Here is a 23,613-nt window from a genome sequence, read left to right on the forward strand (position 1 = left end):
AATCCACCTGTAACACCACTTAAACTGTTGTGAAATAGTTATTAGCCCAGGTAGAAGCCAACAAAGAAACGCAATGGAGTGTAATGAGCTTGCAGTCATTTCTGCTTTCAGAATCTGCAGGAATGCATTAATAAGCACATAATAGAGGTCAAGAAGTTCACGCTTTCATCTGTATTCATAATACAAAATACAGAAAAGGTCCTCTGGTTCCAGCTATGCAGTAATTGTGTGTCATGTCTCTATTAAAGCCTCAATACACTTTAAAAGTCCTGGCACTAATGGGTAGTTGATGGATAACATTTCCATAAACTTTTTTTACAACATCAAGTTTTTAGATTAAAATTTATGTGAATGTATCAGGATAAGTTTACATTTTGGGGGTTGTATGTAACTGTTTTTTTTTCATTATTTAGTCACCTTTTTGCCTTCACTATTTCACTATAAATGACACTGCAATTTGACAGATACAAGTACAGATGTTTCACGTAGTCTCTCGATTATTATTATATCAATTACATGAAATGCTTGACACATTGTCCTTTGCTAGTCTTTAAATGTGCCGTGTCCTTGTTTCTCAGGTGTCTCGAATCGCTGAGAGTGAGCAGAGCGTTATGCTCATGCTGGGTCGCTGCCTGCCGCACATCGTACCCAACGTCCTACTAGCTAAACGAGAGGTAACCAACCCTACACTCACCCAATATTCCATCAGCCACTATGGCTTTCGTGTCCACTGCGGCTGGCGCACTCTCATTCTGTGTTCTCAAATCACTTGTGTTTTCCACTGCAGTCGTCTCTCTGTCTCTCTCCTCACCCCCACCCCATCCACCTCTTTCTCTTGTGTTCTGTTCACTCATTTCTTCTCTTGCTTTTGTGCATGCATCGCACTGCTCCAATAGAGAATGGTTGTGCACCTCTGTCAGGTGAGTAAAACACATCGTCACACTCTCACCTCCTTCCCTCATCATTCACTTGACCTCTGACATTTTAGTTGGCTTGGCTTCTCATCAGCTTTTTATGCTATCAGTGACTTCCAAATGCATACATTTTCAAAATTCTCTTTTCAATGATGACAAACGCTTTGGAATTGTTTTACATTTTTGAAATTCAGTTAAAAAAATGTAGGCACCAATTCACAGCAATAATCTGTATTAAGACCTCCATGCATGTTAAAATAAATGTGATGTAATAGTGAAGTTTAGTTAAGCAATAAACCAAGAGAGGCTTTGGTTACAGTGATTTTGCCACAGGTAAGGGGCAAACTTAAGGCTGACATTACATTTTTCCCCATTATGATAGTTGATGTGAACATTAACTGAAGCTCCTGACCCTTATCTGCATTATTTTGTGCATTGCACTGCTTCCACATTATTGGCTGATTAGATAATCGCATGAATAATTTGGTGTACAGGTGTACCTAATAAAGTGCTCCGTGAGTGGATATAGGACTGTTAAATATTATGATTCAAATATTTCAAATACATTGCATCATATTGTGGCAACAGACAAGTAAAGCATTTCTGCAATATAAAAAGTGTCTTCAAAAGTGAAAATATTGTTAGTTAAATTACCGTATCATTGATCACAACCCTATTATTAGCCTACGTCGCGTCTCAATAGTTTTCAGCGCCTCTAGTCATAAGCATAAGCTACGTTTTTAGGATGTTGGGTTAAGTTAAAAGTAGTTTGAAAGCTTGAAAACTCGAGATCCCTGAAATTCGGTTGTACTCGCTGTCATTGAGTGCAAGAGCATGTAATCTGTGGCAGGAGGAGCTGCTTGCTCGTTGGTTTGACAAGACGTCCGCTGACTGCCCCCTATTGCATCAAGGTGGTACATCAATCTTGAATTGCTTCGAAGGTAGGAACATTCCTTATTACGGAATTTACGTACAGTTCGGGGGACAAATAATTGTGCACATTTTTTATGGGTTCATTTTCATATAATTAATCGCACTAAATTAAAATGTTAAATCGAAAACCCTTATAAATAATTACATTTTGATAACAATAATAAACGGTTCTTCTGCCAAGTGATTAGTTCATTAGCCTTACTGTAGGTTATGGCTGTTTATTCAGTGGTGCAGTGATGGCCACATGTTTATGTATATGTTATTACAGTAAACACAACTAATCCAGTCTGTATTTAGAGTTGGAAATATCTGCTTTGTTAATGGGGAATAGCTAAATCTATTAACGAAAACTACAAGTAGCCTACTTAGTAAAGAATTACTCTCAGCCGACATAATGTTTTTTTGTTGTTTTTTTATGTTCTAATGAGGCGTAATGCAAAGCAAGCAACAAGTGCTAAAAGCTAAACAGGCTGATTTATTACTTGTAGAAACTTGGTTTCTATTTCTGCGGTGTCACGCTGGGTAGGCCTAACCACTGCAAAATCGAATTGGTCTAAAATACTGCTCCATATAACAGTGTATTAAACATCAAATATTGGTAGATTGGCTGTGATTGGGTCATGTTGCACAGCAGTTCTGCGTTCAGAGTGGAGAGACAAATTGCTTGTCACAAGAAACTTGTTAGGACATGGAGCAGTATTGCCTGCTTTTCAACTGCTGGTGAAACCTTGTCTGAGTTTAAATAGTTTTCTTTGCCTCCATTTTAAAGGGCTGATTAAGTTTAAATGACCTAACGTTTCAAAAAAGCTCTTGAGGTACACACACAAACACATATTTTACATCTGTTGAGCATGAAGCCAAAAGGTGTGCACTGTTCCAAGAAATTCCCACACGTTTCCCCCTTCGGGCCCCTATAATTTGCATAGGGCAGTTCTGTTTTACAGGGCCAGGTGACGGTTTAAGATGGATTGGATGTGTTCCAGTCTGAAACTAATTGAAAACAAACACCACACGAGGAATGGAAGGCTCCTCACACTCGCCCAAACAGAGGAGCAGCTCACTGGACTTTAACCTTTGCCTGTTAATTCTGACTGTTGGCTTACCCGTCCAAGCCTTCCTCCTTGAATTCAACACACACACACACACACACACCAGGTTTTATCTATTTTTTTATTTTATTTTTTGCATATTATCCATTTAGTTTTAGCTAGTTTGAATTGTTCATAAAGTAATTTTCTAAAGATAAAATAAAAATATTATAAATTTTTTTTTTTAAATAAAACTATTTATTTTGTTTGTCGTAGTTTTAAGTTTCATCCCTTATAAAACCGTACCACAAACTGTCCATCTCACAACAAAACATTTTATCAGACAAATGCAACAAGGAAACTGTTATAGGTTAATTTCAGAGCTGCAAACTGCTTCACTTTCAGCTAAAGTCACCTTTTCTAAAGCTAATTTGCCCAAACATTTTCCTTATTAAAGTCACTTGAAAGGTTTACTTTAAGCTTAAACACTTAAAGATTTTAAATGCGACAAAAAGCTTTGCATGCATCAACAAAAATCAACTGATAATATACATCTGGATCACCTGCTAGACTTTCACCTTTTTCACGCCTCATTAGTTCTTGTCTGATTGGTTTATACTTTATTTACAGAATATATTATTTTACTCTGTTTAACAGTGTCCTTGTTATAGTATTACTAATTAACAACATGTACTTACTATATGTTTAATGTTAGGGTAAGTGTTTGGTTTATGGTTAGTTGCTTTTATTTATGCATAATTGACTGTTATTATTATAGTCATTACATGTAATATGGGTAACAAGGACACTAAAATAAAGTGTTACCAACTTAAGTTATTTTCTATGTCGTTATTGAGTTTACAATTTTAGTGCACATTTATAGTTTTAGTTTTATACTTTGGCCAACTCCCATTTTTTCTTTTAGTTAACAAAAATGTTTTCACTGCTCTTTATTATCTTCACAATAGTTTTCATTAACACACTCTGCCACACCCTCAGTTTTCCACTTCAAATATTGCATCTGGTGCACTGTAGTAATCAAGAACTGTTGGAACACCTGTCTTGTAAAATAATTTCGGTCATATGTGCACCTACAAGAGCTTTATTGTAAAGATAAATCTGTCAGAATGAAAGGCAGTTCTGGTTATTGATTTGCCATGTTCTACAAAGAAATAGATAAGACGTCAAGTAGAACAGCTATTACATTGTGTGTTTGCAACAGTCCAAATCTCCCTATATTCTTCCATAACTATTTCTTATGTGGGTTTAATTGGGCCTCTAGGCTTTCTGACGTTAATTATCTTGATGTTTAATAGTTGATTTCTTTTGTATATGGAAAATTAGTCAATGCAGGCTGATGATAAAGATGTATATTTGCATACAAATGCATGTTTTTATTGGAAACACTTTGGAGTTGCCAGGAATCCAAACCTGGAATTTCTTGTTAAAGCTGCAGTGTTTTTCTGCACCATTAACAATATCAAACGCGATTGAAAAAATGACACATAATGTTTTCAAACTGGATCCCAAACACTCCTCTGTCCTCCATTGTTTGGACCAAGGAGCTCTAAAATATTTCGGACAAACCACCAATTGTCCCGGCTTATGCACACGCCATTGGTTGGGCCAATGTTTTTACTGTATGTCAGAGCGGAGTTGAAAGCTTTGTGTTTTTTGTTTTTTTCTATTTGTTGTGCAGAAAGTTCAGAGCAGATGCACTGTTATCGATGTGGTCTTTTTTTTTTGCATAAAGAGATGTTTTTACCTGTTTTGGATATTCAAGAACAAAGCCTTTCAGAAGGGGCCCAAATACAATTAACACACAAATCCTAGTGTCCAAGTGTTTTTACATTCTTGGCTATGGGTTAGGGGAAAATTCCTTCCAAAAGTGAGCTAAATCTAACAGACTTTCATTTTGGGACATTTAGGGATGTTCTCAATTGATAAATCGATCCATAAATAAGAGCAAATAAGTTTTTTTTGTTTGGTTTTATTTCTGAAAATGCTATATGTTTTCTTTTAGGGTTAGTCTTATAGTGATTTTAAATATTTTTTTATAAAATGATAGAAGTCTATTGTATGCCCCTGTTTAAGATAAGTAAAATAAGTAAAATCTCACTCGCATATATTCCTTGATCAAAGTAGCAAAGCACTTCCTATTCCTGCTTCATACAGCGCTTACTATAACTGTTGATCTTTTCCAGAATCTCTACACAGAAGTTACTCGCACATATTTACACACTCTCACATTGGACTAGAGACAAATACTGTACATAATAATAAATGCCCCTCTGTTTCTCTCACACACACACACCGACACTATTGATGAAACTGTTCACTGCCTTCTCCAACAGACCGGCCTCTAGTTTCATAAGATCTTTGGCATCCTATTAAATGATAGTTTCAAATTTTGGCAGATGATTTTTCCTCAGAAGCGGGTGTATTGAACGTGCCATCCAAAAAAACAAGCACGGCATCAATCTGCCTGCAGTGTTGCCACGTTTGCTTGACTGTCTTTCAGTTTAAAGTGTCAGTTTGAGGCCAAGTTCTACCCGCAGTCACGTCTTAAGATGAGATAAACCTAGGCAAAATAAACATTTCTGTGCCCTTTGAACAATCGTCATGTGAATTCTGCTCTGTTTCTATTTTGGATCAACGCGGAAAACAGGACTAGTAACCGCTGTTTGGCCATGAGACGTGTTCCAAGGTTAGACTGCCTGTTCCGTAACATGAGATTCATTGTTCTGGTGAGGTTTAATTTAGCTGTTACAGTAAACAGCCACAGAGTGTTCAATCGCTGGATTAAATGTGGTTAAACTGCCTCGTAAATATGGCAGAGAATGTCGAGATTGGATGCGTTTGCACACAAATCTTCATATACAACAAAACAGTCGTATGTTTACAGATACAGTGTTGGTGTTAGGAATTTGTCATATGGTTAAAATATAATTTTTCTACATTTTTATGATATTAAATATACAAAATACTGTATCTCAATATTTATGTATTTGGTCTGAAATGGTTTAAAAGTGTTTTTCTTTTAATAAGACAAATAACCATTTGTATCCATGAAGATTAACAAATGTTTTATGCAAAAAGTAATATACAATAAATAAAAAAAAATCCAGTTAATAAATAATAAAATAATGTCAAAATTAATGATCAAACATATTAATAACAACAATATAATTAAGACTTATTTTCCAAACTGGTTTGCACCTAAATAAACCCAAGGAAGTATATTTAATTGTTTTCATTTAAAAGCATCAATATAAGAATACATTGAGCAATATTTATCTACTTTTATTTTTACTAAAGCATTTAATATATGAAAAAGCTTGTGGTGAAGCACAATTTATTTTTTAAATGGGCAGTTTAAACTGATTAATGGAAATGTAATAAATTCACCAACTCTAACATCATTTTGCTTCTGAAATTTAAATCAGAAACAGCATTTAAACATCTCTCATTTAATTCTAATCACGCATGGCAATGATGAGATTAAAGCCATTCGAGTCCTCTCTCGTTAACATGCGCTCATTTACAGACGCTCTTTACAGAAATGCCGGTTTTGTAAAAGAGACAGTACCGGTTTTAGCACGTGTTCAACAAATCAGTGTAAATACCTGTAAATAGATGAAATATAATATCTTATTAATTATTGAATACATGGATTCGTTTTTTTTTTTTAAACAAAATGTGACAAATGATGAAAAACTAAAAAAATATAATTCACAAAATTGATATTTTCATAATGTACCTAGTTTGAAGGTCCCATGTATAATTGACAGCATTAGCTTGGAGAGAATTTCTTTCATTTGTAAGCAAAAAGGACATTCTAAATGAAATATAATCGTATGAATCGATATCAAATCGAAATCAGAATTTGTAAATCTAATCGAATCAGGAAATCTGTATCAGTACCCAGCCCAACATAAAATGCTGAACGCACTCATATTCAAGGATCGCAAGACAAGGAAGGATCGCGTAACTAATCCAACGACACCGCTTTTATCAAATTTAATGCCAAAATAAAAAGCACATCAAAATCATTGAGATCTACACAATGTTTCATGATTATCGCCCATCCCTGTATAGTGCTGTTATTTAGTGGCTTGTGGATTCTCTCCTTTGTTGTCGTAGGTGTTTCTTGAGTAGCATAGTCTCCCTGTATCCTTAAATACCTGCTTGGCGAAGTTCCCTGTCTGAGCCCCACAGTTTCTCAGCTCATGTGTCCAGTGTGCATATTTGACATGTCTTCATGTATGTGTCCACAGGAGCTGATACCTCTCATCCTGTGTACTGCCTGCCTGCATCCTGAACCCAAAGAAAGAGACCAGCTTTTGCACATCCTCTTTAATCTTATCAAGAGACCTGACGATGAGCAGAGGTGTGTGTGTGTTTGTGTATGTTTGGGCATCTGCGCAAGTGCCCCTTTCTATTGGCTGCTAGTTTCTTTTTTTCCTCCGCTTTGATAATATTCCTGTAATGTTCCTCTCAGGCAGATGATTCTGACCGGGTGTGTGGCTTTCGCTCGCCATGTCGGTCCCACTCGGGTTGAAGCCGAACTCCTACCGCAGTGCTGGGAACAGGTTAGTTCTGGACTCCTGTACACTCACCCCACATACAAGATAGAACTGCTCACTTTTACATTTATAGGGGTAGTTCACTCAAAAATGTATTTTCTTACATTGTATTCTCACCCTCATGTCGGTCCAAACCCATATGACTTTTTTTTTCTTATGGGGAACAGAAAGGAGATGTTTTAATGAATATCTCACTCCGTCTTTTCAATGCAATGGCAGTTGATACTAAAACTAACCTAAAAAAATGAACCAAAGTATCATAAACGTAATCCATGTGACTAATGCTTCATATTCCAAGTCCTCTGAAGGTATACACTGTAAAAATTATTTTCTTAATTAGTATTTTTGTCTTGTTTTCCAGTAAAAATATCAAATTTTAGTTTTTTAAAAGATACTTTTACTTGACAAGCAAAATGGCATTAGATATTTTGTCTTGTTTCCAAAGAAATTAAATTAAATTTTGAGGGGGTTATGCTAAAAAAAACAAGAAAACACTATGTGCCAATGGGGTTTTGACAAGCAAAATAAACTTATTCTGCTTGTCAAAACAAATATATCTTATTTTAAGAATTTGTTTTATATTTTTCCTGGAAAACAAGACAAATATACTTAAAGTTGTTGTTTTTTTTTGTTGAGAAGCAACCCAATTTTTTTAATTTTTCATCTAAAACTATTTTAAACAACATTTTTCTATTTTTCCGTTTTTATAACCTGAGTAATTAAGATATTACATAGAATATTTGTACATAAAAATTATTTGTTGCACAACAGGAGTATTTTGGGAAAAGTCCATGTTATTGCTCAACTACCTCTATATCATACTCTACACATAACCCATATTTACTGTTAGCTTTAAGTAAACTTGTTCAAAAATACATTTACCACTCTTCTCCTCTAAACCTGAAAAAAGAACACTATAAACAATTTTAGTGTTGTCACTATATAGAGGATACCGGTAATCATGATAGGTATGCAGTCCTGTGGTTAGTGCTGGAATTGATGCTGTCATGTTGTGTCTTGCTCTCTCTGTGTACGTCTGTGTTGCATGTGTGATTCTCTCGCTCAGATTAACCACAAGTATCCAGAGAGAAGACTTCTGGTGGCAGAGGCGTGTGGAGCCCTGGCCCCTTATTTACCTGTAAGAGCTTCCTGTTCCTTTAAATAAAAATGTAGTCTAACTGGGCCACATTAATCATGTCCACCTTTCAACAATATCACAGTTAGTGATCACAAAACTCTAGACATCCAAGGTTTCACTAGCCAAACTGTGGTGAGTGTTAGTCAAGCAAAGAGCATGTTGAAATAATCAAATAATAATTATTAAATAATCAAACCTCAGAATATCAGCACAGGGCAGACTTGGTTCGTATTTGAGTTGCTATGGAGGACTGCTTTTTTGTTTACAGTGGCTGTAGATCTTAGCATTACAGTATGATCACTCAGCAGGTCATTCATTCAGTGCTGTGAAACTCTGGCTCATGTACATCTGGACCGATTTGGCTCATTCAGCACTCTGATTGTTTGAGTCGTGGTGGCGTGTTGCCTTTTTGTCTTTTTTATGTGCTGCTGTATGTAATGGAGTGTCTGATGTTTACTCACTTCCTCATGAGTATGAATACTTGACCATTTAACCAAGCACAGCAGCACACGAAAAAAGATCACGCTCAGGGAGTCGAGAGCTGGCATGGCATGCATGATGCATGTGCTTCTAATATTGTAATTATAATTAGCTTGATATAAATCTAGGGCATGCCTTCATTTAGATAGTAGGTAGGCTAACATGTTTTTGTGTGGGTCAGGTTTTGCATACATTGTGGGGACAAAATGTCCCCATAACGAGAGTACAACCTGATATTATCTACATTGTAGGGATCAGCCATCTGTCCCTAAGAGGAAAACAGCTTAATTAACATAACAAATGTTTTCTAAAAATTTAAAAAGGTTTCTTTCAGGATAGGTGAAGTGAAGGTAGTAGAAAATATCATTAGCTTAGTATAAAAACAATAGAGGTCAATCAAAATTTCCAAGCATGATATAAAAACAAATGTTAATGTGTGTTTTTCCAAAGAAGGAGATCCGAAGCTCCCTGGTTCTGTCCATGCTCCAGCAGATGTTGGCAGATGATAAAGCCGACATGGTGCGAGAAGCTGTGGTGAAAAGTTTAGGCTTTATCATGTGCTACATAGATGACCCAGACAAGTACTCCCAGGTGTGTGTATATGCATTTAGGCACACAATTATTGCATGTGCAGATGGATATTTTAACCACTATTTGGACAGTGATTTCTGATTTGATCAGTGGTGTCTTAAATATGTGTGCTTGCTTTTGGATGTGCATCAGGGGTTTGAGCTGATGCTGTTGTCTCTGGGCGACCCATCGGAGAGGGTGGTCAGTGCCACCCACCAGGTGTTTATTCCTGCCTTCGCTGCCTGGTGCACAGAACTGGGCAACCTACAGTCCCAACTCATTCCCTCCCTCCTCACACGCATTGAAAAATTACTTAAGGTGAAAACCAACTCTCAAGAAACTTATGTAATTGTGAGACTTTGTATTCACATACATTGTTCTTAATATAAATAATTATAATTATTAAACCCAAAATTTTTCTTTTTAGCATTTTAATTCATATTTGGTCATATTAGAATCAAATTGTTAGAATGGAATCTTTTGAATCTTTTTTAGAATTTAATAATTAGAAATGGATTTTTGAATCTTAAGATTTTAATTTTGAGAATGGAATCAATGAATCACTTTTAGTATCTTAAGAATCAAAAGTTCAGGTCTTTTTTGAATTAAATGTTTCTAATTGAATATTTGAATCTTTTTAATTTGAGTAGTTGAATCTTTAAAAATATATTTAGGGTTGAATTTTTGAATCATTTTAGATTTTAATCTTGAGAATGGAATCTGAATCATTTATAGAAACTTGATGTAAACTTCAGTCATTTTTTATTTTTTTTTTGGATTGTTTACAATTGAATCTTTGAATATTTTTAGAATAAAATTGTTTAATCTTTAGATTATAATCTTGATCATGGCATATTTAGTGACTTTTAGAATTTAATGTTTGAAACTTTTTAGAATTTAATATTTAGAATAATTTATTTTTAAAATCTTTTTAGACTTAAATCTTGAGAAAAAATATTTTGAATAAAAACCTTTTGGATTTTTATCTTTTTAATGGAGTCGTTTAATCTTTTTTAAATTCATAAGCATCTAAATTTCAGTTCTTAGAATTTAATCTTCAAATATTTTAATAAAATTTATGAACCATTTATCAAGGGTTTGGCAGGTTTGCTGTTCGTCTGGGGATTTTTAGAGCTAGTTTAGCAAAACATATACAGCAACAGACTTTTTTTAACACCCTTCAGTCATTTAATTGCTAAAATTCTCTCTTTCGCTCTTTCTCTCTCTCTCTCTCTCTCTCTCTCTCTCTCTCTCTCTCCCCCTCTCCCTCTCTCCCCCCAGCAGGGTGAATATGGTCTAGATGAACACAAGCTGCATATGTATCTGTCAGCGCTTCAGTCTCTCATCCCGTCTCTGTTTGCGGTGCTGCTTCAAAATGCTCCCTTCACCAGCCGGGCCAAACTACAGTGTGACATACCTCCTATTGAGGGTGAGGGGCTGCCAATGGCAACATGCACACGAACACATGCATTTTTGCTAACATTCTCAGTCAGACCACGTTTAGCGATGCAGACCTGGTGCCCGTCTCAGTATAACTGTACGGTTCATGCCATGTTGAGGGTGCTCTCTGGTGGTCTTTCTTTCATTTACACACTGTGCTTCAGATGATTTGTGAAGTTGTGCTTTTTTTAGTGTATTCCTGGCTATAAAGACTGCTCCTGTGTATGTTTGTGTGTGCATGCATGTGAACTCTCAGTGACCCGGTTCCCGCGACCAGCCTCTCCGTTGCAGGACGTTGCCACCATCGTGGGCAGCCGAGAGCAGTTGGCAATTCTGTTGCAGTTATATGATCATCAGATCCAGCATGAAGGAACTACAGGATGGGACAGTTTGCTCTGGGTGGTCAACCAATTGTGAGTGGATGTCACACACTCTCTTAACCTTTTTGGCCTTTGGTTTTTGGCCTTTTTACCGTTTTTCTTGACAGAGAAAGTGAACTCTGAGATGGGAAACGTAGAACTTTAGTAATTTACAAAACAAAAGTGCAGATTATGCCCTCTTTAAATGAAAGGAATAGTTTATCCATATTTACCTTCATGTCGTTTAAACAAAATTTTTTGTGGAACAGAAATGAGAAGTTTTAGACAATCTCCGCCATTGAAATACAGATGTTGTAGTACAAACACTTCATATGCTGCTTATAAATGGCACTCTCACTTTACACTACACTGTGCATAATTCTGTCTTCTCTCCACAGTTTACCGCAGCTAATAGAGATTGTAGGACGCATTAACGTCACCTCATCCACCTGTGTGCACGAATTCTCCAGATACTTCTGGAGATTTTGTCGGACATTTGGGAAAATCTTTACCAACACCAAGGTAGGACACATCAAAGACATTTTCCATAGTCAGTCTGTAGCACCTCAAAAAATTTACCTTTTATTTTTAATTTTTTCCCCTTTTTGTTTGGAGGAAGTCAAGTTAATAAAAAGAGCTTGTGCTGCATGTAGTCCAGCTTAGTTAGAGTTCAGCAGTTTCAGTTTAATTTAGTTGTTGTTTTTCTCATTTTTGAAGGTAAAACCTCAATTCCAAGAAATCCTGCGGCTATCTGAGGAGAATGTTGGTGAGTGACTGTTCAGTTAACCAAGAAAAACACCCCCACTTTCAGAGGAGAGGCTAGGACAAGAACACACACACTCTTTATGTCTCTCTTTCCCAAGCACGGGACTGTGTGTGTCAAATATTTTTCGACTTTCATGGGAACTTTTGGAAATGGAGCATTGTCTTTCATTCTTTGAATGTTTGTTGAGTTAAAGTCTCTGGTTAAAGCATCTGTCAACAAAACTGGGCATGTTGTATCATTTTAGTGCTTTGAGTGTAGCTACATTATTACCAGATGAATTCAGTTAACTCTGTTTAACTGTAAAACATTTTTTAGTTAAATCTTTTGAATCCATTTTATGATGCATGCATGCATAAGAATGTTAAGCTATGTAACTATAGAGATTGTAACCACCTTTGTGTTCTGCAGATGCCACAGCAGGAAACGGCATCCTCACCAAGGCTACAGTGCCAATCTATGCTACTGGAGTCCTGACGTGTTACAGTCAGGTAGGAGTGTCACCATACATCTTGTTTGTGGTGTCATAATAAAGAATTGTCCCTTGCTAATCAAGTCATACTTTCTTTTTTTTTTTTTCCCAGGATGAAGATCGTAAACTCTTGGTGGGCTTTCTAGAGGATGTCATGACCACACTATCTCTCTCCCATGCTCCCCTAGACAGTCTGAAGGCTTCATTTGTTGAGTTGGGGTGAGTGTCTCTCAACACTGTTAAATCACACAATCCACTGCCAGGATGCCTTTCTGCATGAGCTCATATCAATCTAGAATTCTGGAAAACCAATGCAAAATAATTCACAAGATTCATGATCACACCATTGGAAAATCAGCAATACAAAATGTATAATTCTGGTTAATCCTAGATGCTGATAGGTCAATACAGTGTTCTGACCACAATATAGTAACAGCTATGATGCGAAACATGTGTTTACCATATCACAGATGTTTCATGTCATAGCTTTTTGTTATTTTTGTCTGTTTAACCTAAAGCTGTATGTTATTTTTGTTGATGTTTCACCTATAGCTGTTTAATATTATTGTTTCAGGTCTGTTTTAATGGCATTTATGTTTAATTTTGTACAATGAACCATGTTAATGATGTGCTTGGTCGCCATTTGGTGACCTTAAAATCTGAGTTCTGGAGCAAAACCAATTGATCCACTGAACCTTTTAGAATTTTAAGTCATTTAGAAAAATAATGGGTCATAATTACACTCCACTATCCTGCCCACTGTTTCCTAATGATGTAATGTAGCAGATGTTTCATACTAATGGCAATCTAACTGCCTTGAAGATTAGGTTTTGTAAGAACAACAGTCATTTTTTCTTAACTGCTGAAGCTATTACTTACTGTCTCCAGAGCAAACCCAGTATATCATGAGCTGCTGCTGACAGTGCTTTGGTATGGAGTTGTCCATACATCTGCACTAGTACGTTGCACTGCTGCGCACATGTTCGAGGTAAGTCCTTCCTCAAGTCCAAGCTTCAACGAAAGAAATGCTTGGTAATGATATTTGTTTAGCTATACAGTTAATAAAATTGTTCTCCCAATGCCCTTATTCTGACAGTTTAGTTTTTAAACTTAATATTGGCCAGTCAAATGATTAATATTATCACTAAAGACCCCTTGAAACTGCTTGATGAGGGAAGTTTTCATGATGGATCTCCAATTGGAACAGAAAATATATATTTTTTTAAATTACCAATAGACTTTGGTTACATCTCAGCCATGATTTGCTTCTTGCTAGTTGGTTGTAGGTGGTATTAGGGGGAGGGGCATTCTCATTCTCGAGAACATTTGAATACAAATTCCTTGTGGTGCAACATGAGCCATCAATGTATTTGGTCTATATAAGACTATATTGTTTAAGTGCATTTATCTTTTAAAGGTTAATTTTGTCAACTTTTAAGAATGCAATATCATATAGATTACTTCAAAGTGAAAAGACATTAACTAAAACCACAAAACTCGAATTTAGATTTTCATGGGGTCTTTAATGCTTAGTTTTAATGTAAATAATTACTAAAATATGATTTATTTGAATTGGTGATGTGAGCCTCTTAGTTCCTCTCCACACTCTCTTTAGGGCCCCCTGTGCCTTGTCATGCCTGTTACCTGTCAGTCCCCAGAATGTTTACCTGTATTTGAAGTTGTTGCAACTTCAAGGCATCTGTCCCTTACGCCTTTACAACACAGCACGCTTGCTATTGTCATTCAGAAATGATATATATTACGAACCCCCACATTTCATTACCTCCCCCTCCTCTCCTCCCCTCTTTGTAAGTCAGTGTAATGATTCGAGGAGTGGGAATAGACTTTTTCACCTGTTAAAACCCTCTTCTCATTTGTGGTTGTAGCTGTAGTTCAATTTGCCTGGCCTCTTTAGTCTTTAATTTTTACATTTTATGTGTAGCGCCTCTGCCGTGTGTTTTTTAGTTTTTTTCCTCCGTATGTCTGCGCTGTTTTTAGTTTGTTACCATTTTTCTTTGTTTTTCTCTCTTTCTCTCTGCGGTGTTCCATGACACTGTGCTTGCTCTTTCCATGCATCCTGTGTGACATCACCCCTGCTCTGACCAATCAGCTGTTGGTGAAGGGGGTGAATGAAACGCTAGTAGCTCAGAGAGTTGTTCCAGCACTTATCACTCTCTCCAGTGATCCTGAAATGTAAGTCTCCTCCTGCCTCCTTCATCCATGCACCTCACTTTGCCTTGGTTCTCTCAGGGGGGCCACACCTTTATTAGCTCCACCCCAAGTGAGTACTGGCCAAAACTGACCAAAATAATGTTTTGGAATTATTGAATGATATTGTCCAAAGTTGTTGCTTGTCTCTTTTTTTATATCAGCAAAAAAAAAAAAAAAAAGAGTTTTATAGGTGAATCTCACATCATGGTCATATTTCACCCCAAAATCAAAAGTAAATGATAAAAAAAAAAAGAAAGAAAAAGCTCTTTTTAGAACAAGATTTTTGCATTTTTATGTTATATTCATGACTACACACACGTTTTTAAAATCATCATAAATTAAATTCAGTACTACCATGATGTATAGCAGATGTACTATTTCAAATAATTGTAAATATTGTTCTATATTTTAAAGAATATTTTTATATTTAAGTAATTTATCATTAATATAAAATATAATATATGTATAACAATTATCTCTACAAACATGCTTTACTCCTATTAAATATATAAATAATTATAAAATATATGTAAATAAGAATAATGTTTTTGTACATTACGATAATAAGAATTTTTTTTGTTGTTGTTTTACAGTAGGCTACATAGAATTGATAAGGGTGCGGTCAATGTGCTTTTATATATATATATATATATATATATATATATATATATATATATATATATATATATAATTTAAGACTGTTTTATAATTTATCATTTTCATCTAATAAATAAATACATTTATTTTTAAATTGATTTTGGGGTGAAATATGACCCAGACATTTCTTGACAATTTTTGTCCCCCCACCTTACAACTTAATACAATTTTATAATTGATATACAATTATATAATAATCACATGTAATCTTTATATGTGAATAATTTTGAACGAATACTGATGGCATCTCAGTCTAAAAATTAACTTTTGGCTCTCCTGATGAAACCAAGGCCTGAGTGACTGTGCTTATTTTGGTTATGTCTCACATGCTCGATGTACTAACATCCTTCATGCAGGCTATACTAACCACTACACGCTTGGATAAGCTGTGCTTTCACTAACCATTCATCCATCAATCAGTCCATCCATACACACATCCATGTGGCTTGTGGCATGTGTGGCTGCCAGTCACTCTCTCCCAAGGCCCCCTAGCACAACAACCTCCCCCCGCTAGGTTCTTGGCCATTTGTGTTTGACCCCCCCCCATCTCTCTTTTGCATCTGACTGGTTTGCAGCTGGTTCTTCGAGGCATGAGCGAAGCCTTAATTGACAAGCGAGTAGCTCCGGCTCTTATTACCTTGTGCAGTGGTCCTGAATTGTGAGTTAACCGCAGCTATGAGACATTTTAAAAAACAAATATCCTGTCTGGTTGGATATTTTTTTAATTTTCTGGGGGGTTATTTGGTTCTGTTTTGGTTTTCATACTGACATGGGAATGATCTTGTGACATTAATCATCTTGCTTGCCACATATTCCATCAAATTATTGGTATTTCATAGTTCTGTTCCATTCATGCATCTTTTGTCATTTTAATGGTGTAAAGAATGGTTTCTTTTGGATGTTCAGTGACTGTTTTTCTGTTTTTAGTTCAGTGAGGATATCCACAATACCTGCATTTGGAACAATTATGGAAACCGTAACACAAAAAGAGGTACAAGTATTTAACGTGCTTCCTCAGACACTCCTCACATATACATATGGTCTCTATACATTGGCACCGTGGCTTACAAACTGAATCGAGAAGTTCTTATTGGTTGTTTGTGTGCGTAAATGTATTAGCTGCTGGAAAGAGTGAAAATGCAGCTGGCCTCTTTTCTGGAAGACCCTCAGTATCAGGACCAGCATTCTTTGCATATGGAAATTATCAAAACATTTGGAAGGGTAGGACCCAATGCTGAGCCCCGCTTCAGAGATGAATGTGAGTGTCTTTTAGTACTTCACATTCCTTTTAAAGAAACCTTGTTTACTAGAGATATGCAAAAAAGGAATAGTTCACCCAAAAATTATTTGCTGATAATTTACTCACCCTCAGTTGAGTTTCTTTCTTCATCAAAACAGAATTTTATTAGGATTTCATTTCAGGCCTCCTCCTTTAAACAATGCAAGTGAATGTACTCCATTTTTTGACGGCCCAAAATGCATATTTAGGGTGCATCAAAATAATCCACACGAGTCGACAAATAAAGTTCTTCTGAACGCAAATGATTGATTATTTTTAGAAACAAAACAATACTTATATACTTTTTAACTACAAATGTTCGCTTCCGTACATTTCTGTGATGCACGCTCATGAGAGGTATGACATAAGCTCATTGGTAAGGTCACGCGTCATGTGGAGGAGGAGGCTGTAAGCGCGTCATCATTAATCCAGCCCTGTATATAACACAAATTACGATTTTTAGAAAAATATCTTTCAATGCAAGTGAATTGTGGCTTCAAATTTTAAGGTAATAAAAGCAGCATAAAAGTCTCTAATGGTTAAATCCATATCTTCAGAAACAATATAAGTGTGCGTGAGAAACAGATCAATATTTAAGTCCTTTTTTATTATAAATGTCTAAATCTGAAATAAATGTATAAATCTGAAAGTGGAGTAAATAAAAGGGTGAGGCTTGCAAGCTGATGAACACCATCTCAACCGTGAAGCATGGGGGTGGCAGCATCATGTTGTGGGGGTGCTTTGCTGCAGGAGGGACTGATGCACTTCACAAAATAGATGGCATCATGAGGAAGGAAAATTATGTGGATATATTGCGGCAACATCTCAAGACATCAGCCAGGAAGTTAAAGCTCATCGCAAATGGGTCTTCCAAATGGACAATGACCCCAAGCATACCTCCAAAGTTGTGGCAAAATGGCTTAAGGACAACAAAGTCAAGGTTCTGGAGTGGCCGTCACAAAGCCCTGACCTCAATCCGATAGTTTTCAATCCGAACATTTGTGGGCAGAACTGAAAAGGCATGTGTGAGTAAGGAGACCTACAAACCTGACTCAGTTACTCCAGTTCTGTCTGGAGGAATGGGCCAAAGTTCAAACTTATTGTGAGAAGCTTGTGGAAGACTACCCAAAACATTTGACTGAAGTTAAACAATGCTACCAAAGGCAATGCTACCAAATACTAACAGTGTATGTAAAATTCTGACCCTCTGGGAATGTGATGAAAGAAATAAAAGCTGTAATAAATAATTCTCTGTACTATTATTCGGACCATTTCAAATTCTTAAAATAAAGTAGTGATCCTAACTGACCTATGACAGGGAATGTTTCAGGAATTGTGAAAAACTGAGTTTAAATGTATTTGGATAAGATGTTTGTAAACTTCTGACTCCAACTGTAGATCTGTTTCTCACCCACACTGTTTCTGTCATATCACTTCTGAAGAGATTGATTTAACCACTGGAGTCGTATGGATGACTTTTATGATGCCTTTGTGTTTTTTGGACCTTCAGGGTTCTGGCCACCATTCACTTGCATTGTATGTACAAACAGAGCTGAAATATTCTTCTAAAAATCTTTTATTGCATTCAGCAGAAGGAAAGTCATACTGACTCATACATGAGGGTGAATAAATGATCAGAGAATTTTCACCCTAACTATTCCTTTAATTATAATTCGGTTGATTTATGGTTATATCCACCCCCAAAGATCCGACATGTTTCTTTGGAGGTGTTCACATATGATGCATTTTTGTGTTCAAAAACTGCTTGATGGAATGGAACAGAATGTAGAGTTCTCAAGATGCCTTTTCAAATGTTGAACTATGTTTTAGGAGCCATTTACACAGGACTCATTCTTGCAATCAAAACATCTAGATGGAGCAAAAAGCAGTGGCCTGTAGATGCTTTTGTTTTAATCATTTTTTTATATATATAAAGTTAATATATTTTTATAGAGACATACGGATGGATAATAACAGGAACATTGCCTAGGGCCAGTGATTTTAAATCCAGTAGTCATAGATTTTCAGCAAAAAACACAACAGTCTGTTTTAATGCCATGATAGAAGTACTGTCATGATTCTGTGAATGTGTTTGTCCTTGAGGGCACACAAATTAGTTACTCTGTTGTTTTTTCCCCCCACAGTTGTTCTTCCTCATTTGCACAAACTGGCTCTTTGCAACAACCAGCAGACTGTGGAGAGTAAGAGAATTGACATCGCCACTCAACTGTTTGAGGCTTACAGCGCCTTATCCTGCTGTTGTATCCTTCATAGTCACACTGGACAGAGACATCATGTCAAGTTTGAGTTTCTGTTAACAATTCTGTCTGTTTAGAGCTACTTTTAACTTCTTGGCACTTCCATTTGTCTTGCTTAGCCATTAGTTCTTTTCCACTTTTCAACCAATGAAGTCAAGAACCACCTACTTTTAAAGGAAGAGGCCATCTAAGCAAATTGTAAAGCAACCAACCAATCACCCACAACAGTAGACATTATATAACTCTGGGGGTCGGGGGCAGTATATACAGTTGTGCCCAATAATGTCCCATTTTCTTGTTTATAAGTACCTTAAATGACACTCTTGAATATATTTCAAAATTTGATTCCATTAACCTTTAAAATATTGGCAATTTATCTTGGTAAACACGACTTGGTATTCTGGCGTCGGCACATTCATAAACCAGGAATTTGAAAAATGCAAAATATATATTTTCACAAGCGGACACAAACTTCGGAAAATCACATGTGCATGTTTTTTTTTTGTGGGGTTGAGGTGGTGTCAGCACATTCATTAACCAGGAAAATAAAAAATGGCACTTCATGTCAAAAAGGTTGCCAACCCCTGCTTTAGATGGTCCATTAAACAGTTTATGTACAGTCCGTTGGCACACCATTCAAAGCTTAAACAAACATATCACTTCAAGTTTTTTATTGTTTTTGTGAACCTCAGTAATGGATAGTGGTTTACATTTCTAGAACTACAGTTAATATTCTTTGAGAGGGAACATTTTGGTAACAAATTGGAAACAGTTTGACAGCACAATTAGACTGTACACCTCCGTTGCTGGTGTTTGGTAGCAGAAGGGATCTTTTTGTACTGGTTTCTCTAAAGCTTTCACAGACTTTGTGGCAAATGGCAGCTAACCACAGTCTTACCTCCAGTTTCAACTGAATAATACATACTGAGCACACAATCTGTGTGGTCATTTTCTCTCCATTTTTGTTGTTTTTGTTTTTGAAAGACAGTCAACTTTTTAAGCTGGGCAGGAGTCCCCATAGCTGTATTTGTACTCTCTCCCTCTTTTTTTATTCAGAGTGAAAATGCTTGCATATCCTGCTGGCATGGAAAGAAAGAAAATAAACCTCAGCCATTTTTATACACGAAATTGCAGGGTGGATGTCAGAATTTGCCATTAAACACTCTGTGATGATGTTCGTCTGAGCAGAGAGAGTGTTGCCCAGCCCTTTGGTCAGGATTCCCAGCACACAGACTCTCCTTTTGTCTTGTTGTCTCTTTGTTTTTCTTTATAGCCTCCCCCCCCCCCCCATCCCTCTACTGTGCCAGTGTGCCACAGTTGAAACCCTCCCGTGTGCAGTGGCTTGCCCCTCCACACAGTCCTATAAAACCTATGGTCCATATTCTGAGGTACTGTAACATTGAGTCTGGATCTGTGGGATGTATACCCTGGTATAGTTAGAAATTAGAGGTATAACCGCTCTACTTTGGTGTGTATCATGGTTTTGTAGTCATTGTTTTGTTCTGATTGGTAATTACTAAGAAGTGCAGAATCATGACATTTTTATTTTTGATATCCATTATTTTAGTAACGTTGTTGTTATTGGTCATCAATATATTTGGTCTGTTTTTCCGAAAGAGTAAAACTGTCAATTTTAAATACACATAAGTCAACTTTTAGAAATACGAAGCGCTTAATATGTAAGGAGGTAGGTAACTAGCATATTGATGGCTTTAAAATTGACTTAAAGCAACAAAGCTAAAATTATGACTTTATACAGTCTTGTTAAAAATATATACACACACACATACACTCACCTAAAGGATTATTAGGAACACCATACTAATACTGTGTTTGACCCCCTTTCGCCTTCAGAACTGCCTTAATTCTACGTGGCATTGATTCAACAAGGTGCTGAAAGCATTCTTTAGAAATGTTGGCCCATATTGCTAGGATAGCATCTTGCAGTTGATGGAGATTTGTGGGATGCACATCCAGGGCACGAAGCTCCCGTTCCACCACATCTCAAAGATGCTCCATTGGGTTGAGATCTGGTGACTGTGGGGGCCATTTTAGTACAGTGAACTCATTGTCATGTTCAAGAAACCAACAACCATGCCATGCTCAAAATTGCTTAAATCACCTTTCTTTCCCATTCTGACCTTCAGTTTGGAGTTCAGGAGATTGTCTTGACCAGGACCACACCCCTAAATGCATTGAAGCAACTGCCATGTGATTGGTTGATTAGATAATTGCATTAATGAGAAATTGAACAGGTGTTCCTAATAATCCTTTAGGTGAGTGTATATACAGTGTGTGTATGTATGTGTGTGTGTGTGTGTATATATATATATATATATATATATATATTAGTACTTTGCAAAAGTTTTAGGCACTTGGGAAGATGTTGCATAGTGAGAATGTCTTCAAAAATAATGCCATAAATTGTTTTCATTATCAATTAACCCCATACAAAGTTGAGTAAACTAAAAAAAAAAAACCTAAATCAATATATGGTGTGATCACCTTTGCCTTCAAAACGGCACCAATTCTCAATTGCTTCTGTTTTGTCATGTAATCCCAGACTGACTCGATGTTCAGTGGGGACCATTCCATCTGTTGCAGGGCTCCCTGTTCTTCAGTTGTAATCTTTTCTATTTGCAAGAGTAATGTTTGGTTGTCCAACAGTTTATATTTAATATTTACACACTAAAGCTGAAGATATGAATAACCATCTTAAAACAAATGCTTTTGTGAAACGTGTGTGTGTGTGTGTGTGTGTGTGTCCCCGTTTCTTCCCCAGTAGACAAGGCTAATTAATACAGGCATATTAAGCATTGTGCTTGACTTTCTTTAACTCTGGGACTTCAGTTATTTCTGAAGAACTCATGGTGCATCATTTCCTCCCTGGACTGAGATGTTTGAGGACGGACATGGAGCAGCTCTCTCCAGAGCATGAGGTATAAGATTTCCTAAACGTTTCCTTTTCATGTCTACAAAAAACTTTTGTTTATATCACACACCCATAATTCTCTATTTAAAACCCAACTCGTACAATTTTATCCCTTCACTCTTGTCTTTTTAACTGCCCTTGCATGCTGCATGTCATCTATTTATTTTATTTCCTTTGCCTATTAATGGCCAGATGATGTGCCATGTGGTATGTGTGAGTGTCTGCAAGTATGTCAGACTTATCAGCAGTGCTCTAAGAATACTTGTTTGTCCTTCAGGTTATTCTCAGTTCCATGATAAAGGAGTGTGAAATAAAGATAGAGAACAAAGCCATTGGAGAGGCACAAGGGTAAGAACACAAACGTCCATTTATTCATTCTTGCCTCATTCATTATAAAGAGATGGTTTTTACTTAATGGAGCTTCAAAACACATTTTAACGGTGAAATGGATAGTTTATGCACCATTAGCTATAAAATAATGACTGCTTTCAAACAGCCCCCACCCCCCCCACCAAAAAAAAAAGACATCTGAAAGCGAAATTATAATTATATGAAAAATTATAATTTCTTTATTTTACTAACCCAACTAATGACTCGTCGGCGCTTTATCAGTAGGTTGCACGACACGTGAAGCATTTTTTTTTTTAGCTTTCACTTAAGAAGAGTTGTGCACTTTTTATTTTAATATATCTCTTTACATAAATACTATTTTCCACTTAAAAACTATAATTTCGTTATTTTACTCACTGATGAGCAAAAGGTCGAGGCAGAAATGACCATGTACCTGCAGGAAATGGCCATTGATGGGGAAGAGGACCCGCTGACTTGGTGGAAAACGAACGACAAAAGGTTTCCGTTCATGGCAAGATTAGCACGGAAATATCTGTGCATATGTGCTACCAGTACTCCATCAGAGCGGGTCTTCAGCACAGCGGGTAGTGTAGTTACTCCAATCCGCAGCTTATTAAAACCAGATAAAGTGAATATGTTGGTATTTCTTGCCAGAAACATCGAAATTTAAACATGGTCTATGGTGAAAGATATTAGACTTCTTTACGCATTTTTCGCCACCGTTGCGGAGCTATTCGATCTTGCATATTATTTTTTAAACGTTCATTTGTGTAGTTCATATGACCACTTTACAATATTTCAATAACATAACTTCAGCACAGGCTACAAAATAAATTAATTGTGCTGCTAATTATAAGTGAAATGTTAATGCTGAGTTCCATTCAAGTCGGATGTAGGATACTTGATATCTCCTATCTTCGAACTTAGAGGCATTCCATTGCCAGATACTCGGAAGATGACATGTAAGGAAACAAAACTGTAATGCTCCCGTTAGCTTAGCAAACTGTCACCAAATATGTCTCCTAGCAACCCAATAAACAATGCTACAACACTAGTATTTGTTATATAGGTGTATGCTTATTAAAAGAGAGGATAATTTACCATGTTTTGAACAACTTTCTCAGCAAACATTTGTTAAACAAGCTTTAGTATCATGTAGTGTAGGAACGTGACTCATTTATCGATATTATTTAATAAAAGAGAATGTTTATCACTTACTTTGTTTATGTGACATAATGCACC

General features: G+C 36.4%; 1 protein-coding gene across 6 annotated transcripts in view; it reads left to right on the plus strand.

Moving 5' to 3' along the window:
* relch (RAB11 binding and LisH domain, coiled-coil and HEAT repeat containing) overlaps positions 1-23,613 on the plus strand; it is a 56,791-nt gene that overhangs the window by 26,221 nt on the left and 6,957 nt on the right. For 2 of the 6 annotated variants that reach the window (XM_052114100.1, XM_052114104.1), the window contains exons 10-28: positions 579-674; positions 7,153-7,265; positions 7,377-7,467; positions 8,528-8,599; positions 9,530-9,670; positions 9,803-9,967; positions 10,931-11,078; positions 11,346-11,502; positions 11,847-11,970; positions 12,166-12,214; positions 12,623-12,702; positions 12,796-12,902; positions 13,572-13,671; positions 14,794-14,876; positions 16,479-16,542; positions 16,671-16,809; positions 18,975-19,091; positions 21,939-22,027; positions 22,298-22,368. In XM_052114100.1, the coding sequence (XP_051970060.1) occupies positions 579-674; positions 7,153-7,265; positions 7,377-7,467; positions 8,528-8,599; positions 9,530-9,670; positions 9,803-9,967; positions 10,931-11,078; positions 11,346-11,502; positions 11,847-11,970; positions 12,166-12,214; positions 12,623-12,702; positions 12,796-12,902; positions 13,572-13,671; positions 14,794-14,876; positions 16,479-16,542; positions 16,671-16,809; positions 18,975-19,091; positions 21,939-22,027; positions 22,298-22,368 (2,006 nt within the window). Of the gene's footprint in view, positions 1-578; positions 675-878; positions 921-7,152; positions 7,266-7,376; positions 7,468-8,527; positions 8,600-9,529; positions 9,671-9,802; positions 9,968-10,930; positions 11,079-11,345; positions 11,503-11,846; positions 11,971-12,165; positions 12,215-12,622; positions 12,703-12,795; positions 12,903-13,571; positions 13,672-14,793; positions 14,877-16,478; positions 16,543-16,670; positions 16,810-18,974; positions 19,092-21,938; positions 22,028-22,297; positions 22,369-23,613 lie in introns of those variants that run through there. The other 4 variants (XM_052114101.1, XM_052114106.1, XM_052114102.1 and 1 more) reach the window with 3 other exon arrangements.

This window comes from Xyrauchen texanus, chromosome 41, assembly GCF_025860055.1.
Source record: "Xyrauchen texanus isolate HMW12.3.18 chromosome 41, RBS_HiC_50CHRs, whole genome shotgun sequence".
Classification (NCBI taxonomy): domain Eukaryota; kingdom Metazoa; phylum Chordata; class Actinopteri; order Cypriniformes; family Catostomidae; genus Xyrauchen; species Xyrauchen texanus.